The 20,336-nt window shown below is 38.3% G+C and overlaps 1 protein-coding gene across 1 annotated transcript in view; it reads left to right on the top strand.

Annotated features, from left to right (window-relative positions):
- The window catches only part of SLC35F1 (solute carrier family 35 member F1), a 233,073-nt gene that overhangs the window by 173,562 nt on the left and 39,175 nt on the right, over window positions 1-20,336 (top strand). The window contains exon 3 of the mRNA XM_051792241.1: window positions 10,741-10,868. Within this exon, the coding sequence (XP_051648201.1) occupies window positions 10,741-10,868 (128 nt within the window). The remainder of the gene's footprint in view (window positions 1-10,740; window positions 10,869-20,336) is intronic.

Raw genomic sequence — 20,336 nt, 5'->3', positions numbered from 1 at the left:
TCATGTGCTGGCTCCAGATTCTGCCTCTAAAACCAGCTCTTCCTAAAACTGTGTTTAGTTTTTCCAAGATGCACACTTCAGTTTCTGGATGAATTACTGGAGTTTCTGTTATTACAGTAGGATAGCAAGTAGCAAGTGTAATACTAGTCTTTCATTCATTAAGCAGCAGAACATTGGCATTAGCTCACCTGATGATCTAAACTCCACTTTATTGTATATATTTGATGAGATCCTGGATTTCTCTATCACTTCTATTAGCTATCACTTTCCTCCGTGGAAAGATAATACGTGTTATCTTCAGTTAATTACTCTTTAGATACCTTAAGCATATGCCCAATCTCCAGTCATCAGTAGCGCTAGATGAATAATTCAGGTTATAAGAGCACTGATGGAATATGTCTCCATTTGTACATCACACTGCAGGTACTCTTTTGCCAGACTTTTAGAGGACTGCAGACCTCCATCTTGCTAGCATATCATCTAACTGCTTATCAGTCCCACTCTCAATCTCCTCATTATTTCAGTTGCACAGCTACAGTAATTAGATTCTGTATTTTTCAGACTTCAAGACTACACTAGGCAGGGACACAACATTTCTTTTGTCTGTAGATCTTGGTTTTCGCTTCGTATTCCAATCATTATTTTGTTCAAAAACAAGATCAGGTGAGGTTCAGTCCCTGATACAAAGCTGCTTTGACTGATTTACTGACAGTAAACTAGTACACACTGAGCATTTAATTAACGTTTAATGTTCTATCTAGAGCAAAACAATGCCTGGACTGTATTCCATCAACTTTCACAACTTGCCACCTTTCTGGGTGTGACTGCACTTACATGCTGGTCCTGACCACAATATTTGTGAAAGATGGCAAAAAATACACAAAAATTGATGCTCTGACTATGCACCTGCTAGAGGTGCTTCATAAAACTATGAATTGTCTTTTTATAGAGTTTGAATCATGCAAATTTTGTATTTTTCTTGTCAGAAATGCTACAGACTTGACCCCATTGCAAAGTTTTTTTAGCCCAGTTCTGGCAGCTCAAGAGGCAAGAAGTGCATGCCCAGTGACTACACAGAATGGAGGGCTGCTCTCCATCGTTCCTGTTGCCTCCCAGATTGCTTGCTCCTTTATGTAGATATATGGATGTATGAGGGTGATTTGTTTATCTGATCCTAATGCTGCTAAATATGCAGACATCACATTGAGACCCTGTTGTTTTAGGAACACAACAGGTATGCAACAAAATACCACCTGCTCCAATCAACTCATCATCTAAAAATATATCTGGCTTTATGTCTAAATCTTAGTGGTCTTTCTGGGTAACTCATTCAGGATTATGTGATAATGAATAGCCAGTTTGTTCCACAGAATTGCCTATAGATGTTTAATTGACAGAGTACCTATGCAATGACTTAACTCCCGTTAATTAGTATGGTTCAGTTATATTTTATGCTTTTGGTAACATACTTCAGTAGTCATGCTGCAAAGGATATAAACAGTGGGATTTTTGAGTAGTTTTGATCATTATAGATGCAACATTAAGATTTCTGGTGTGTATGACTCCTGAAAGAATTATGGAATGGGCAAGTTACTGAATGCACCAGCTTTGGGTGTTATTTGAAGCCATTGTGTTTCACATATTTTTAAGTGCTCATGCCTGCATTTTCTCTATTCTTAACTGGGTTTACTGGAATTACTGCCATGCATAAAACAGTGTTCATGCTGTGGCCAACAATGAAGAAGCCACAATGGGTTGGTGTGTCTTGCATGCTTCTCTTGGGTCTCTGCTGTTGGTCACCTTGGAGACCTGGACTGGCCTCACAATTGCTTTAACGAGTGGCAGCTCCTACGTTTTCTGCTTCATGTGTAATTAGTGGCATTTTTTGAATCATTTTTTGAATAATCTGTGGTTGTTCTGATGTGAGGCTTTTAACCAAGATGATGATAAGTTCCCAAAGCTTCTATATTCCTCCAGGAATAATATTTAATGTTTCATTTGGAAGTTTAGCAAACTTCATTGCAGTTCATGAAGAGTTGTATGAAGAAAGTTCCAGAAGGTGGATGACTCTACTAACTTTTCCCATAGCTGTACCATAAATACTCCAAGAGGACTTAGTGCTTGTTTGCAGACTTTTAAGACAGAAGAATACTGAAATACCTCTAGAGATCATGGAGCATCTGTAAAGTCATATTTATCTGAAGCCAGACAGCCCTAATGTATACTGAACTCTTTAGCTTTCCTCTTGGCCCTGGGCAATGACATGAAATAGTGCTGGGTATTAGGATTTCACATATTTTTGGTTAACGCTGTTGACTCCAGGTGAAGTTTTAATTCTTCTTCTTTAGCATCCGCTTCCCATCTTTAAAATGCCCTTTTAAATGTTAATTAATTTGTTGTTAAACTAACAAGAATTGTCACAGTAGTGGAGTACTCTTGTACCACAAGAGACAACACTCCCATTTTCAGTTATTCACCAATAGCCTTTTCCTGTTACTAGCCTCTTAGTCATTGCTTATATTTCATGCCAGCCCCTGCTACTGGGTAGTAATTTGGTGAGCCCCAAGAACCAGCACTGCCTGATATCTTAGGGATTTATGCCTTGTGTTGAATGAGCTGGTGTATAAGAAGATGCAGAGTCCAGACTCTGGTATCTAATGAGAAGTGTGTGTACCTCCAAGCTATACTTAGTGGTGTCAATGTTAGGTTTTCTCTCTTCTACTCAGTTAACTATTCACAATAAATTTGTAGGAAGTGTTATCTTTGTACTCTCTGCCAGATTAAATTTAAATTGGATCAGTGTGTTCAAACATTACTGATGGGGGAGTAGAGAAAGATACACACTCCTTGTCTTCCTTATTCTTTTCTTACTGTCTTTTAAAGACAAGCATCGACATTCAACTTCAGGTGGGTCGGCTTTATCTGTGGATGGTTAATAGTAATGACAATTTGCACTATGTCTTTTTTTTTACTATCTCAGTCAATCTCATGCTTTGGGGAATAAAATTTATAGGAATCATGAATAACAAGTAGATAATTCATTATTCATATCTGTCTTCAGGGAAAAAAATGTCATAGAGTGGGGAGGTAGCTGGACGAACTTTTTGTAATGAGTCGATGAAAGGCAGAAAAAAAAAAAGCAAGCTCATGCACCTGACTGATTCCTGTGCCTTAAACAATGAACATTATTTCTTTTAAGATTATTTGATTTTAAATAAGTCATGTGAATATGATTAACATGCCCAAGATTACTTGGAAGGATAAATTATTCATGCAAATTACACATTTATAAATGATATACAGAGATATACACAGATTTCTTTAATTTGACTAACACTCTAGTCAATTTGAAAATGAGAATTTTTTTTGTTCTGAAAACCTTTTTATTGCTGTAAGTAGCTTCACACTAGATAAAATAGGATAAGCAAGAAAAAGACCCTGACTGCAGAGCTTACAGACTAAAGTTTTAGAATAGAATAGGAAAGAAAGAGAAGAGAAGAGAAGAGAAGAGAAGAGAAGAGAAGAGAAGAGAAGAGAAGAGAAGAGAAGAGAAGAGAAGAGAAGAGAAGAGAAGAGAAGAGAAGAGAAGAGAAGAGAAGAGAAGAGAAGAGAAGAGAAGAGAAGAGAAGAGAAGAGAAGAGAAGAGAAGAGATTTCAGTTGGAAAATGATAATCTGTCCAGCAGCCTGTTTTGAAGTAGTTGTTATTAGAGTGAGTCAGATTTAACTCCAAAAGCTGGCAGACTACAGCATAAGCTTGGAAGTAACTTAAATCTGAGAGTACTGTAGAACAGAAATCAATTTTGAAGATTTCATGCAGAAAGACATAATTAAATCTCACGTCTGAGGGAAGACTCCAGCTTCTTGGTGTGCTCATGTCTCTCTGCGTTACAGAGGTGCAAGTGCTCCTCCCAGGACGCAGTCTGCCATTTTAGGAAAGGTGCTTACCTAAGTTTAGTCTGCGAGATAAACCAACTTAAATGAAAAAATTGTGTGCTAGAAACATCACAGTGTCTTTTATCTTAACATTTTAAAGGGCTGGGAGTTTAGAGGTCTGTTTTTTGAAACAGTGTGCTGTTCCAAGCTTTCTTCAGGTCTTACACGATTCTTGACATGGACTGTTCCTTGCAGTAACCTGTGGTAGTAACACCCAGCATTGTGTCTGCCACCAAGGGAAAAACTGTATGTAATGTAGTGGGCAGGCAGGAGAGAAACTGAGGCATGAGTAAAATGGCCAACTACTTTATTTGTGCAGTTTTAGTTGTAATTTACCCCTCAAACTCAATTATATTACCAGTAATCTCATGAAATAAGAAGACATATGAACATAATCAGATCTGGCCACAGAGCTTAGGCTGGATAAAAGTCCAGGCACCGGAAATTAATCCTTTCATGGTTTGTGAAAATGCATGTTCAAATTCTTAGATCTGACTTCAACTATTATGATTTACATCCAGGGTCAAACCAGACTGATCTGCAAAATCTCTAAAAGGAAATAACAAGTCTAAACACTTTAGATGAGCTTGTAATTTACTAACTGGAAAGCTGTTATGCCGTGTTAATAGGCTAAGTATATTACAAAAAAGAGGAGGATTAAAATGACAGAAGTAGCAGACAGAAGAGGTACAAACGTTACCTTCATTTTCTGTTACTCCTATGATAATCTAGAGATCAAAGTTTATATAAAGTACCTTTTTACGGACTGCCAGCCAAATAAATGTTAGTATAGTAGGTAAACGTTGAAGACTACAGAGTTGAAACAGACAATGAAAATAAATAGAACCCTTTCAAAACTGATAAATAGTGTTAAGTACTGTGACTGGTAAGTTTTACTTCTTAAGAATGTAAGAATGTGAAAACAAATTGCCATGGTGTAGCTCGCCCCCAGGGAGGTTTTTCTGCCGGCTCCTCCTGAGTTCCTTCACAGCAGCACCACCTGTTGCAGGTTTGCTTCAGCACACACAGCAGGAAGCCCTGCAGCCTCATGGTACAACGCCGGAGGAGCATTCTGTAAGAGAACATTTTCTCTATTGTGCAAATAATTAAGCAGTGCTGGTGTTTTGCCTTTAGGCAACAGTATTACCATAAAGTAGTCATCAGTAATACAGGTGGATATGAGGAAATAAGAAACCATTTTGGGTCAGAGGATTTAAAGTCTCACAGAAGAGAGACAGCTCTTTTGAGCTTTTGGGCAGAGCTGAAAGCCTTCTACAGCAGGTTTTCAGTCTCCTGAACCAGCAACTTGGCCAAGCAAAGTTTTATTGTTCAGCCGTGTGATACTTTTGGCTTTGTAATACAGAGATCTGTATTCCTTCTACATGCCATTACCCCTGCCTCCTGCCCTGGCCCTGCAGCAGGACTGGATGACTAGAGTCTGTAGAGAAACAATGTTGGTACCAGTGAAGGTACCGGTGTATTTGCTAGAGTCACTATAATGGGTGAAAATGAAATATAAACAATTGTCCTGTAATCTTGATTCCTAATTAAGATTCTTTTTCAAATAAAAGAGATAATAAATAAATCCTGGTATAATCTTCATCCTCTGAGAGTCTTTTGCTTCTTTACCATGTAGCACTTGACTCTGGCACTCCTGTGAGAGACAGGGGAGGACCAGCATGCCTGGCAGCCCTCCCTCCCCAGACTGGCTTCCCCCTTGCAAGTCTCCTGCACTCATTTAGGTCTCTCTGCTAAACTCTGTAAAGTGTAAGGAGAGCACAGTTCCTTTGATGATCTTGATCTAAATAGCAAGTTGTCATCTGAATTAAAAGAGAGAGACTGAAGCAGATGAGAGAGAAGCAATATGCTTATTTTCTGGGCTAGTGATGCTGTTATTCTACCTGTGTATCAAACCCATACACAAATAATTGGAAATCTGCTGTCTTAATGGCTGTTGGGGTTTTTTATTGTACCTCTGCCACTGTGTAGGTGAATGTGAAAAGGTTTTTGCACATGTATATATGTATTTTGGTAGACACTGCACAGCTAAAGCCTCTTTTAATTTTCTCTCTAATTTATTTTTAAATTTGTAACCCCCCAGGGGTAAATCCCTATTACATGATGTAAAACCTTCTCTTCTACAAAGCAGCTTATTTGTTGATTTTTAATTTGAGCCAGCAAATGCAAAGCTGTAGCTTTTTTTCCAACACTGAGAACTCCTCTGTATATAACTGTCAAGTGGGTCTCACTGTAAAATCAGTAAAAAATGTAAAACTTAAACCTATCATTCTAGAAAGAGCAAAGAGAGGGTTTGTGTGAACCAGACTTCTGAATCTTGAAACATTCTTTACAGGCAATTTGCTTTTAAATCTATATTACAGTTGGATTAGACTGAATATGAAGACTCACATTTTTAAAAGCTCAAGTGCTGACAGAAGTTAGGAGTTTGTTTTTTGAAAGGGGATCTCCATCAAAAGATGACAGTGTCTGAAGATGGCATTAATCTGTGCACTTACATAAATTCATGTTCACTGATATTAGTATGTTCTTTGCCTTGCTGGAAATGTTGCCCATAAACTAACTGGCACACCTTATGGTTTAATGTTTGTTTATATGACTTGCTGGAAATCTTAGTCACAGACCTATTGTGATAATAACAAAAACACGTGATCTGACAGAATCTCTCTTCTCTTAACATTCAGTGGGAAAGATGTTCATTTTAAAACACAGTATCTCATTCTAAACAATTCAGGTTAAAAAAACAGCTTTAAAATGCCTTACCAGCTAGTTCAAATATAAGCGTCTACATTTGGTTCTTCTGGCCTACAATGCTTACAACTCAAAAGTCATTAATTAGTTTGCTTTGAGTAGTCATCAAAGGAAATAAAAAAACCTCCAGATTGTCTCTTTTTTTTTTTTTTGGTTTTAAGTAAGTGTGATGGTTTTGTTCCCCTCAATTTTTTAATGTAAAGGTAATGTTTATTTCTGTTCAGGATGTCAGCCCCTGCATGAAGCTCTCAATTCCCTCTGCTTCTCCTTTTAGTCTTCCCCAATTAAGCCAAGGATTCCCAATTATCTCCTTAACTACCATTTCACTTCTCTTTGTTGTCTGATTCACTAACAATACCTGCCATCTGTGATTGCTGTTCAGAGGTCCTGTCCTGCTGGCAGCTCCACACCTTCTCCAGGTTGTCTTACAATGTTGCCTTCTGCAGGGTCACTTTTGCAAAAGTGGGACATTTGAATATGGTGGCTTTATTTCACATGTCAAAACCAGAACTCCACCTGCCTCTTCCTTGCTTTGTCCATAGCACTGGACTCATAGTCACTGCAGATGATAATCTTCCTTGTGCCTATCTTCCTAGAAAGTTTCCCACTTTAAAAGTGATTCATTCCCTTCTATGAATTGTGGTGACACTGCCAAACAAATAGAGAGCAGTTAACAAATAACAGTCTCCAGATTAACAATGTTAAATATGTATTGTTTTTTTGTAGCATCATAGAATTGTTAAGGTTGGAAAAGACCTTTAAAATCATTGACTCTAACCGTTGACCCAGCACCGCCAAGTCCACCACTAAACCATGTCCCTTAGTGCCGTATCCGCACACCTTTTAAATCCCTCCACCACTTTCCCTGGGCAGCCTGTTCCAATGCTTGACAACCCTTTCCATGAAGAAAGTTTTCCAGATGACCAATCTAAACCTCTCCTGGCACAGCTTGAGGCCATTTCCTCTTGTCCTATCTCTTGTAATTTGGGAGAAGAGACCAACCCCCACCTCACTACAACTACAACCTTCTTTAAATGTGGTCTTGTCTGCAAACTGACTGAGGGTGCACTTGATCCCCTTGTCCTGCTCATTGATAAACATATTAAACAGAACTGACCCCAGTACTGAGCCCTGATGAACACCCCTTGTGATCAGCTCAGATGTACCCTCATCGGTTCACTGGTTTTGCTAAACCTTGTAGATCTGCACAACTGATATGTTAATGATGAACAATAATAATAATGTGGAGAGAGGGACCCTGGTCAGAAACAGACCTTTCTTACACTCTGAGAGGCAGGAGATGCAGCAAGGGAGTGGAAACAAAGATGAAATGTGTTCCACTGAAAAAGATGCATCTCCTGTACAAGACTTTTTTCCAGGAACTAATTTTCTAGTTTATTTCTGTCATGCTTAATGTCTGTACATACTTCGCTTTCTACTGGGCAAAACAAAGACACTTGCTGTGAAGCTAAACAATGTTCTTCAGAACTGTACAGTGCCTGCATAAATTCATTTTGGTGTCACTTTTTACTCTGCCCAGCCTTCTCAGCTGAAACTGATCTTTTGCAGTTTGGAATATCTTGGAGCTGTATATCAAAGATAAGTTACTAAATTTTTGTCATTGGCAAAGAAAAGGACTGAGAAAGCTAAAGAAAGAACTGTGTATGTCAGTTAAAATCGTAGAAGATTTAATTTCTGTTCCTGGAAACACTAACTTTACTCATTAGCCTGAAGTCATAGCCATACATTCATTTTTAAAGCTAACCTATTTGGCCACATCTGAGCAGTACAGTGATCTGTGGTTGGAAATTGAAGAAAGCCCTGGCAAACCAAGGCACCAAGAGTCCTTAAGTTGTATCCATAGTCCATGCTAGGATAACCTGTTGCCACTGCAGTTCTTGAGCCTACTGCTTCTTTCTGCTTTTGTAGGTACCATCAAGGTCCTGTTGTAACAAAAACAGATTCAGGTAGGATTTTTACTGTTCAAAGAAAGACTGCAGCTTGATGTCTTTGTTTTTCTAACTTTCTCTTTACAATTAAAATGACAAATCACTCTGAAATGTTAACAACACCTTTCCATTGCATTGATCTTTTCCACTTGATGTTTTAAAGGCACTATCTGGGCAGCATAAAAATTTGAGATATACTTTAAATACCTGTAAAGGATATATCTGTGTGGTTTTCATAGGAATTAGAACATCTAATCTCAAATGCTGTTTTGAAAATACCTCCCTAAATAAATTTAAGAAATAAGATCCAAAGTATTCCTCTTTCTGCATGCTTAAATTATCTTAAAAGAACATAGACGTAGTCATAATTCACATCTGAAAGATGGAATTTTCTTTCTCATGAGTTCTGTTAGTTGGTGTAACAGGGAAGTGTGGTATGATTTATATTCAGTGTCTTAAATATTAGCCTACTCACCACTTTGTTTCTCTATTTTTCTACTGCGTACTGACAGAAAGAGTAAAAGAGAAAGAAAAGAAGACAAGGGAGGGATGCAAGGAAGGAAGAGAGGGAGAAAAGGGAAGGAAGACTTTTTAGTGTTTACAGTTTTGCACTTGATGTCATTATCACTGTAACAAATAATTAGGTTGTTGTCTAATAAAATCCCACTGGAAGTGTGTATATGTGAACATCTGTTAATGAAAAAACATGAAATTGTTCAGATGCTTTGTTCAGGTAAATGCCCATTCAAGTCACTTAATGGGGCTAAGATTTAACACCTAAGATTTCTGAATTAACTTCTGAAGTAATTGTCTGTTTTTCTGTGTTTGAATCTGTAAGACCTGAGATATGTGTGCTATAGAGAGCCTGCTGTTTCTGCTGTGGTATGGCAGCCCGTATATCACCAGGTCTATTTGAACAAGAGCGTGAAGACACTTGTGATGAAGGAAAATGAAGGAGACTTGGGAAGCCTGAGCAAGTTTTGGTGGGAACTGATGATAATGTTCCTTTTTTTCTGTATTTTCCATCACATCACGGGCACATAGAAAGGATACAGCAACATGAACAAATCTCCAAATAGTAGGGTTTTCTTTAAAACTTTCAAAACAGTTCAAATACTGTTTGTGGTACTTTGACAGTACAAGTCAACCCTACTTAGATCCCATTTTAAGCTACAGACACTGAAAGACCTCTAGTCATACTGTGTTCAGTCACAGTCCATCCCCTTTCACAGTGGTATCTCATGATGTCTGGAGTTTACTGTAATGCAAATAAGTTACAGGTTTGCCCACCCTCACTAATGAGCTGTTTTCTTTTGAATGGAGAACAATAATAATCCCTAGCCTAGCATGAGGAATGCTTTGACCTTTTGAAAGTTGTGGGTTTGATCTGCAGGCTGTATTGTACTGTCAGTCTTTACGTGGTGAAGATTAAATACTGTTGATTGACAGGGTTCCCATAGAAGGCAGCAAACCTGCCTGCTTCAGAAATCGACCCTAGGAGCAGAGCAACCTGTCACAAAAAAGCTATCTCAGTGCAGCCTTTCTCTAAACAAGCCTGATACTTTGAACCTCTGGGATCGGAATAAGGCCCAAATGTGATGCTCTTACTCTCCTGATCTGTTATTCCATCTTATTTACAAATACTGGCAATCTTCCTCTCTGGCAAACCCCTGTTGCATCATGTGTGCAACATACAACATTTACCAGTGTGTATGGAAAGTATAAATGTATGTAATAGACTGCTCTATTATTTAACATTTTGTGTGTACATATATATGTCTATATATAAAAAAACTAAAAGTGAGAACACATATCCAGTCTGCTCAAGCTGCATTTGTTTTTCTTGCTGGTATTTATGTCTTAAGTGAAGTATCAGTCTGACATGTTACTTTGCCAGGCTGGCTCTTCTAATATCTGCTATACAAATAGGGTGTGTTAGCTTTCACCTCCTTGCAGTATCTCTTTATAGGTGGTGCTTTTCAACTGCCTAGTGTAAATGTGAGAGATCTAGATAACTTCTCTCAACAGGTAGGTATTTTGGGCATGTAAACCTAACTCTTACATAGTTCTTCTTGTTCATTACCACAGGAGAAGAGAACTTGCTGGCAATTTTGAAAAGGAGATGGTGGAAGTACATGATCCTGGGGATAATAGATATAGAAGCCAATTACCTGGTAGTCAAAGCTTATCAATACACCACTCTTACCAGTGTACAGGTAAGGACTAAAAGGATTTTCCCTTTTGAGATAAGATAAAAGGTCCAATGGAGTCAGTGGTGTAGTATCCATTGGTTTGAGTGAACTAATGCTAATTGCTGTCTCTGTCTTTTGTGTGACACATTTTATTATATTGGACTGTTTTTATTACTCAATATTTTTCCAAATTGTACAAAAACATTCTGACTGTTATGTGCGGTGAACAAAAATGTTATGTGCAGTGAACAAAAACTAGGGTAGTGATTCCTCCGAAGATCCAACCTAGATATTTTATGTAGAGGTGTAAAAGGATCGGGCTTCTTCCAGTTTAATGGAGAAGTGAATAATAGAAACATTTTTAAGAGACTTGAAGTTGTCTGTCTTGGGAAATCATTGCATACTTCATTGCTACTTGTTCTAAAACAAACCTACTGCTTCTTTACATTGTCTTTAAATATAGAGTAACACTAGGTAGTGTTTGGTGTATTTTACACCTTACTTGCCTGAAGTTTGCATTAGAGACAATGAAATAAAGGAGTAGAATCAGAGCTAGTTGAGAATATATATCTTCCACAGTTGAAAAGTGATATGGGAAGATACTGAGCTGCTTTAGCTGAACAAGAAGCAAAAATAGAAGAAAACTATGAATTCAAGAAATTTGAATATGAGGTTTATGCTAAATATTCACAAGTGCTTCTACCATCAGAATCTGAATTTGAGTATCCTTTGAAACATGCCTAGACAATGTAATATTGCTTTTAACACATTTTCAGATCAGATTACATAGTATAAAGCTTAAATCCACATAAACCTCACACTGTCTGATTTTATACCCACTAAAAGCCTCGAAGAGGAAAGCAAACTGAATTGCTTCTTTAACGTGATTCACTCACAGCATGTAGAAACAGTGGACTGAGCAAAGCCACCAACAAGCACATATCAGAGGTTCGTCTGGCCGGACTCATGAAACACCAGTTCCAGTAGATGCAGACCCTCCCACTAGCAGTGCAATGAGCATGGCCTTTAGTGTAAGAGATCAAAAGCTACAGTGTGATGAGGAAGCAGACAGGAGAGTTCAAGGGCATTGCCTGTACCTTGACAGGGAATTTGTTAGCTGAAATCATCCATATTCTTTTAGACTGAGAGAGAGAAGAATAGTGGATCAGGAGAACTCTCAGAGAGCACAGACAGTATCATGTCCAGTTTTAGACCTCCTCCACATAAAGATTACAACAGCGTTCAGGTCTCTTTCCCATGTAGCTCGAAAGAAGGAAGAGATAGAATCTCGAATGCTGTCAAGCTTTTTTCCAGGCATGGAATAAATAAGTGTCACCTTTTCCCATAGTTGTCCTTGATTGCTCGGATACATGTGGAGTGACTGGGAATACCTGCTGCTTTTTAAATTCATTTCATGCCTTAATATGAGTGAGCTTCTAAGTGACAAGCTCCAAGATATGGTGAGAACAGGGCAAGTATGAGGTAATGCATTAAGATGTTGAATCAAATGACAAATTTTCTGAAATGCAGCCAAACACCCTATTTCGTTTAAAGATGAAACAGAAGCAGCTCAGGGGATTATTCAGCATTGGTCAAAGTGTGTCATGGTATGGAATGAAGACTGAAGAAATGAAAATGAGAAGATGAAAAAGGGAAACTTTTTCTAGAATCTGATTTCTGAAGAAGGAACAAACAGGACCACTCTCTCAAGAGCATCTCCTGCAGGAGCACTACCTGTGAGGCCATAAATGCTTGCTGGGACATAGCGAGAAATGTTCAAATCCTTTCAGAACTGAGACCCACTAAACTATTGCTACCTACCACAAATCAACATGACTTTGACTGAAGGCTGTGGAAACTATGCCTGTGTATACATTGGCTGAGAATCGAGCCCTTCATGTCAATTCTGAGGGACTTTATACTCAACGAGCTGTACATCAAGGCTTTTTTGATGGGGAAAATACAAGAGTTCTTGAAATTGTCACTTCAGCAAATGAGAAATCTTGAGGTATTCTTATAGTGGTGATATGGGGATACATGGACCATTTCAGTAGAAAATCAGTTTTAGAGCATTTTTTTTCCACATGACATCTCTGCAAAACCAACATGCAGGTGTACTGTGCTTGTGGTGCTTTTAGGCAAAAATCATTACACTGGTCCCAGCAAAATACTAATGTTTAACGGTAAAAATATACCTATATTGCAGTTGCCTTGAGTTCAGCTTCACCAAAAATCTCCAAGCATTTAACAGCCTTGTTTGCCAAGTAACTTTAAACTCTTGAGACAGTCAGTTTTTAGTTTATACTCCATCTTTTTTTTTATATTTGGTATTATCTCGTCATGGTTCTAGGAACAGACTGAAAATGGCAGCCTACTTTTCCACACTGTTTCACACACAAGTTTTTCCTATATTTTACTTCAAGATTCTCTTTTGGCTTTGATCTGGAAAACAAGGATTTTCTAATAAACCTTCCCATGTGTCTTTCACTGCATGCCTTCAGAATCACAGTGAGCAAGGACACATAGGCATAAATCAGAGATGAATATGGTACCTAACCTTTACTTTTGGACATGCTTCTGATTATTTCAAAACCTCGTGTACTCTATAATTACTGTCTGAGAATGTGGCACTCAGCTTAATCATAAGATGAAAGCAAAGTACTGTGAAGCCTAGAAACACGTAATTTTCCTCTTTAAGAAAAGAACTCAACAAACAACTAAAATACCTCCCTTATAAATTAGGTGACATAAAAACTAGATTGAAAATCAATGCACTATTTATGTTTCAGTTATAAGTGTAGGTTAGTTGCTAAGGATAAAATCCAAGGTACCCTTTAGGTACCAACAGGGACAACTAGATTTAATGGAACAATCCAAGAAACCCACACCTAATTGTCTACATATCTAAAATGTCACGGACATCTAACATCCATTGGTTTATGTGTACAAACCTGATGCTCAGAGTACAATCCTGGGACATGAAAACATGTGTTTGAACATATCAAGTTGCTTTTTTTTTTAGCTTTAGGTTCTGTTTCTCTGCATACCCAGAGGGATTTTCTGTTGATGGAAATAAATGCCTAAATACCTGCCTCCATTTTAAAATTCAAAAGCTAAGTATTCCTGCACCGAAGTACCCCAATGAACTCAATTTTTTAGATATGATCTTAGCATACCTCAAGTGCTTACAGAAAGCCTCGAATGCTTTCTAAATTGCAAGGGTGGACCTACATGTTGCATAAAGCAGTGGTCCACAGAAAGGGCTTGACTTAACTCCATCTCAGCTGAGGGGATTGAAACTCAAGCTTCCCACAGCCATGCAAATGCTCAGGCTAGTAACTGAAGACTGTTCCCTACAGGTACATTTAAAAAACTGAATATACCAGGTAAAAGGCTCAGTAGTTTGTTGATGGATCCATTTGATATACAAAACCATGTATTTAGAGAAGTACAAGTCACACTTCATGCTATCAGACATATGTGTCCTGATTCTCAGATGCAAAATAATCTTTAGTTTCTCTTTGATGTATTATTCTAACTTGCAGTAGATTTTGCAGCCTTTTTGCAAGTCAGCTGTAGCAGGTACAGAAAGTACACTAAACACTCACTTGTACACTAGCATCTGATCCCATGGACTTGTTTTAAAACCTATATACTTAACTTTCAGGACTGCTTCTCATATTTATCCTAATGGGTTTTAAAACAACCCTGGTGTCAGCTTGTGGAAGGTTTAATAATTATTCAAGAAAAATGTTTTAAATACTGTTAGAGACACCTTTTATAGAGCAGATAAAATTAGTTCCCCCAGAGGGAATTAAAAGATTCTGAAGTTATTGCAGTTATTGCAGTCCATTTAGATCTAGATATTAAATTTCCCTGAAATTATGTTCTGACTTCAACTTCCCTGTACTGCATTTACAGTGTACCACACACATACATCCTATAAGTCCATAATGTCTTCCACTAGGCCTGTTATGATACTAACATTTGTAAGCTTTGCTGCCAGTTAAGTGCTTTCTCTTCATACCAGGCTGAGTTTTGAAGCAGACTGCCCTCTTCCTTCTCCCCATTTTCCTCACATTAATTAGCTCTCCTTGTTGCAATACAGTGTTCTATCCATCTGTATATTACACTATTGCATTGCACTCTCTAGAGGTGATGTTGTTCTTTTTCTATGTTATGGAATCACAAAGATTATTTCTTCAATACCTTGTATAGTAGTACTGTAGAATATGGATACAATGTCACAAGAAATAAGGCACTGTCAAAGAGAGAGCTATGCTTCCAAATAGTGATTTATCTGGTAATTTATTCCTTGGGCAATCAAGTATTTGATTGGCATGATGAAAACAAAGGTAGTAAAAGCTGGGATTTATAGAGACCAGGAGACAGACAGTAAGACAATGATGCTGATCTTCTCGACTACTCTTAGATCACTATGAGGCTCAGCAGTACATCATACTTCCAATTACCTCTGGCAGTTTTCATATCTCAACAACTGCCATCAGAAAAGGAAAGGAGTCAGCAGTAAGTGCTTGTTATAGGAGCTGGATGGCAATAGACTTTACTTTGTTCTTGGTCCCTGAGGACTCAAAGTACATTGAGGCACATGATTTTAAATAATTTTGAAGCAAAACTGGGAGGCAAGGAGCAGGGGATGTGCAATATTGAAGTTGTTGATGCACCTTGTCCAGTGGCTGCTAATGTGAAATATCTCAAAAGCAGAGATTAATTCCGTTCCTTCCCTTCCTCCTCTCCTCCTGTGAATGTAAAGATTGACCATACTTTCCTGATCTGCTTCAGGGTAGTGTTACTAAATTTTGCAGATCAGCATTTTGCAGAAGTGTTGCATACTGTACATTTATACTGTGAGGGGCTGTGCTGTGCATCTTGTATCTGATTTACTATTACACTTTGAGTTACGGTTGTCTTTTAACCTGTGCTTTGCAAAGCAGCCCTTACAGTATCCACATTCTCTGTACGTGGGTTTGGAGTAAACAGAGCTCCCAGTATCCTGACTTCCTGCCTCTACTGGCAAAATTCACCGAGAGACAAACTTTTTACTAACATGAATATGCAAAATCTCATTAGAATCGTGGAGCTGTGCCCATTACAACAGCAGAGGTTTTGGCATTCTATGCTCATTTTGCTTATTCTGAGAGGTGACATGCAAAAGGAGAGGTTATTCTGCAGGAGATATCCACGATTTTTCCTAGGCCAGGATCTAATCCCCCACATAGTTTACAGCAGCTGGTGATGTGGAGAAGTTTTTAATGAGTAACCTTGAGAAAATGGTCTCCCAAGCCATTATCCAGTCAATTTACTTAGAAGCAAAACAGAAAATAGGAGTTTTTTTAATGCAGAAAAGAGCTGGGTTAGAATGATCTTTTTCTGACAGTGGTATGTAAAATCAGAGGAAGAAGTTAATTAAAGCAAAGACTGTTTCTGTGGTCAGTCTTCCTGGTATTTGAACATATCCTGTATAAGCACAGCTGGAGTTCATGTCTTGAGACCAGAGGTTGAAGAGGTGTTTTTTTAAAAAAAAGTCAAGATGTGATTACTCCTGTTGGTTGTAAAGCATGTCTTTGTGTAGAGAGTTGGAAGCAGAGGAACTGTGGGTTGCATGTGGCCACTACCTGTTATTTAACATAACTTCAAGAAGCCACTAAATTTTTTCTATGTAGACAGAAAGCTGAAGCTGTGATAATCCTCATCTCAGGTTCTGATACACACAAGTCAGATGAGGTGAAGGTCTTTCACTAGTCAGACTTTTGAGTGAGTTTCCTTGTCCACAGGAGGAAAAGAAAATACTGAGAACAGATGAAAGAAACTGATAGGACAGTTCTAGAAGCATCAAGAAAGAAACAGAGATCTTGTGGGCAAAATGCTGATTTAAAGAGATTTCAGACTGGGAGAAGTCTTCTGGCTTTTGTTTTTTCTACATCATGGAAATAAACATTTGTACATTTTTTTTCATACAAATGACATTACTAACAGATTCTTTCACCAATATCACTACCCAAAGTACCATACATTTTGACTGAATGAAAAGTTAACGGTTTTACATTAATTTTGTGATAATAGAAAAACCATGCAAGAAAGTGGTTATGTTGTGATGAGGTAGCAAATAGAAACATGAAAGGTAAAAACAGTGTTCCTTTTTTTATTTGAATTGCTTGAAATAACCCTGTCAGAGATGCTGCCAGCATCCACACCTTTCCTGTTCGGTCACAGGGCAGCATAATTGCCACACACCTCCCCTGGCAACTGGCAGCCATCTCTGTGAGGGTTCACATCTCGTCTGCTTGTGTACAGTTGAATCAAGTGTGTATGATATTGTGAAGGTGGTGTGAAAACTGGAAGAGAAAAAGCCCTTGGATGGGCAGCAAACCCTTCTTTCCTTTGAAAGAACAAAGAAAATGACAGCAGGTGTGTCTCTTACTGGATATAGCACTTGCTGTTGTGTTAAAATTTCCTAGTTACATGCTGAAATTCTGTATCCATCATGAGCGTTTTACCATACAATGTCTGATGGATAGGACACTGATTTTACTGATCCCTCTGCCCTGGAGAGTAGGCTAAGTAGCGGGTGCAGCTGATTCTTCACATGCTTTGCTGGAGGGCAGCACTAATGAGAAACTCCTAATGTGAAAAAAAGGGCTTATAACTGGAGGGGGAATCCAATGAATATTTAAAAAGGAAGATTCAGCTCAGCTGTTCCCATAGGGAGTTTGCTGACCAGCTTTTTTTCTTTTTGATATCGCTGCAGATCAGCAGTTCACCTTCTATATTACAGACCTTTCTTCTAAAGCTTTCCAGCTCTTCTTTCCAATGACTAACAGTACATTTGTGCTATAGGTGGGCAAACACATGCTGAATTTGTGAGACCAGAGACTAAATATTTACTGTTAGCGAGACAGTATTTGTCTACGATTCACAAGTGTAATAAAGTCAACATAATTTAACAAACAAGTAATCAGAGGAAATATGTTTCAATATTGTGTTTCATTGACAGTCTTATATGCAGTGTGATATCTTTTAGAGTCAAATAATAATCTTCAATCTCTACGAAAACATAACATTCTTATAATAGAAAGAAATTTCTGTAGGACTGTATATCAATAGATTATATATTTTTGTATCCTGCCTTCTAAAGCTGCCCTATTCAGAGATGTGACTGAAGAAAGCATCAAAGAACATGGTCTGCACCACCCCATGGCAACATAGGAAATATGTTTTCTTTTAGGTTAGTGAGATCTAATAACTTCTGTGATTAACAGGAATGTTGATTGAAATCAGATAGCTCATTAATTTAATTTAGTGACAGAGTATAGGCAGTACCTTTTGAATACACAATTAAAAAGAAGGAAAATATCAAAGATTATTCTTTGAGAAATATTGATAAACAACTGACCTTTATGTACTACAAATGAAATTCAAGCTACACATAATCTATCTTTGTTATTGTAAAAGCTTTGTAATCAGAAAAATTGCAATTAGGTATAATATTTTTAAATTAACTGAAATAACTAATAACAAACAAAGGAAAGAAAAAATGCAAAAAAATCACTAATAAAAAAGCCTTATTGGAGGTGAGGTAATCCTCAATTTCATGTGTTTTGTCTGTAGAATACACAAGCATTTTTTCTTCTATTACACAGGTTTATCTGAGAAAAAAACAAAGGCAGAGCAAATTTAGTCCATGAGAAATGAAATGTAAAGCAATACCTGAAAAAGAGTTAAGCAATATGTACTAGGTTATCTTATTGCTTGTATTGTAGTAACCTAATTTATTTCTGTCCATCCCATTGTTTAAGTATAGGTATAAATTAAGCACAATTGAAGAATTATATAATGTCAGTGAACATTACCTACGTTTCATGTTTGTATCTGTTGATACTGCAGCATTCCAGATAGCAATTTGTGGATTAGCCTTTGGACTGCCAGCCCCAAAGAGGTGTTTTCTAGCTGTTAGCAGCATTGTTTATTTGTGACACGTTCTGTTCATGCAGCCTTTCATGTTAGTGCTTAAAAGACATGCATTCACATACTTGAAAGCACAGCTATGTTTAAATATTTATAGAATGAGAGGAATTTCTAAAATCTGCCTCTAGAAGGCTTTTGGAGGGAATTTGCATGTTAAAGTACACACGCTGCAGGTACAAGTAACTTTTAAACTCCTTAAACAATTTATAGTTATAGAACTGCTCAGCTTTGAAGAGTTCTCCAACATGGTCCAAATTTTGTGGGAAAGGGAGCGAGGATGAGATTATTTAGCATCCTGTCCAATCACATCTTGAAAACCTCTGGTGATGGGGACTCTACCACATCCATGGGGAGTTTGTTTCAATGACTGATTGTTCCTAGTGTAAAAAAATTTCTTCCTCTATTGAAATGAAACTTCTCCCAGTGCGACTTGTACCCGCTGCCCCTTTTCTTCCCTCTACTCTGCTCTTGTGAGACCCCACCTGGAGTACTGCATCCAGCTCTCAGCACAGGAAGCACATAGACTTGTTGAAGCAAGTCCAGAGGAGGGCCACAAAGATGATTAGAGGGATGAAACACACCTCCCATGAGGAAAGGTTGACATAACAGGGATTGTTCAGTCTGCAGAAGAGAAGGCCCTGGGGTCACCTGGTAGCTTATGACAGATCTGGAGAGGGACTTTTTACAAGAGCATGTAGTGATAGAACAAGGGGCAATGGCTTTAAACTAAACAAACTGAAAGAGTGCAGGTTTACATCAGACACTAGGAAGAAATTCTTCCCTTTGAGGGTGGTGAGGAACTGGAACAGGTTGCCCAGAGAACCTGTGGATCCCTGGAAGTGTTCAAGGCCAGGTTGGATGGGGCTTTGAGCAGCCTGGTTTAGTGAAAGCTGTCTTTGCTCATGGCAGGGGATTTGGAACTGGATGAACTTCAAGATCACTTCCAACCCACACCATTCTATAATTTTGTGATTCTATGATTCTCCATGTGACTTCCGTTAAAGAAAGAGCCTCCATCTTCTTTGTAACCACACTTTAAGTAGTAGAAAACTGTGGTGAGGTCAGAAAACAGTGAGTTAAACTCACCTGTTCAATGCTAGATTGGGAGGGAATGAGATGGAGTCATTCAAACCATCAGGGATAGCTGTAAGCAGTGTAAGGAGTACCTGACCCTTTACTGTTTGGTACCACCTTCCCTCTGTCTTCAGCAGAGATGATAGGTACAGTGTGTGCCAGTGCAGCTGCTGAAGAGCAGACATGCAGCAAGTGCAGGCATGATGACATGAGTGTGGTTTGAGAGAGTAGGTGTTGAGCTGTGTCCACATCCCATAGGTTACACTGAAGAGTGCACTTCCCTCAGATGTGTGCTAGGGCTGTGCTGGCAAAGTGCAAAAATCTGCAGTGCATGAGAAATGTGCAGTGAATGTTATCCATGCAGCAGTGACCATCTGTGCTGGCTAGATGAGCCCCCTTCCTCCCTCCAGTGACAGAAGGCTGTGTGCCACC

Source organism: Manacus candei, unplaced genomic scaffold, assembly GCF_025592945.1.
Source record: "Manacus candei isolate 608988 ecotype Guabito, Panama unplaced genomic scaffold, ASM2559294v1 h1tg000034l, whole genome shotgun sequence".
NCBI lineage: Eukaryota > Metazoa > Chordata > Aves > Passeriformes > Pipridae > Manacus > Manacus candei.
This window is presented reverse-complemented; position numbering and strand designations above follow the sequence as displayed.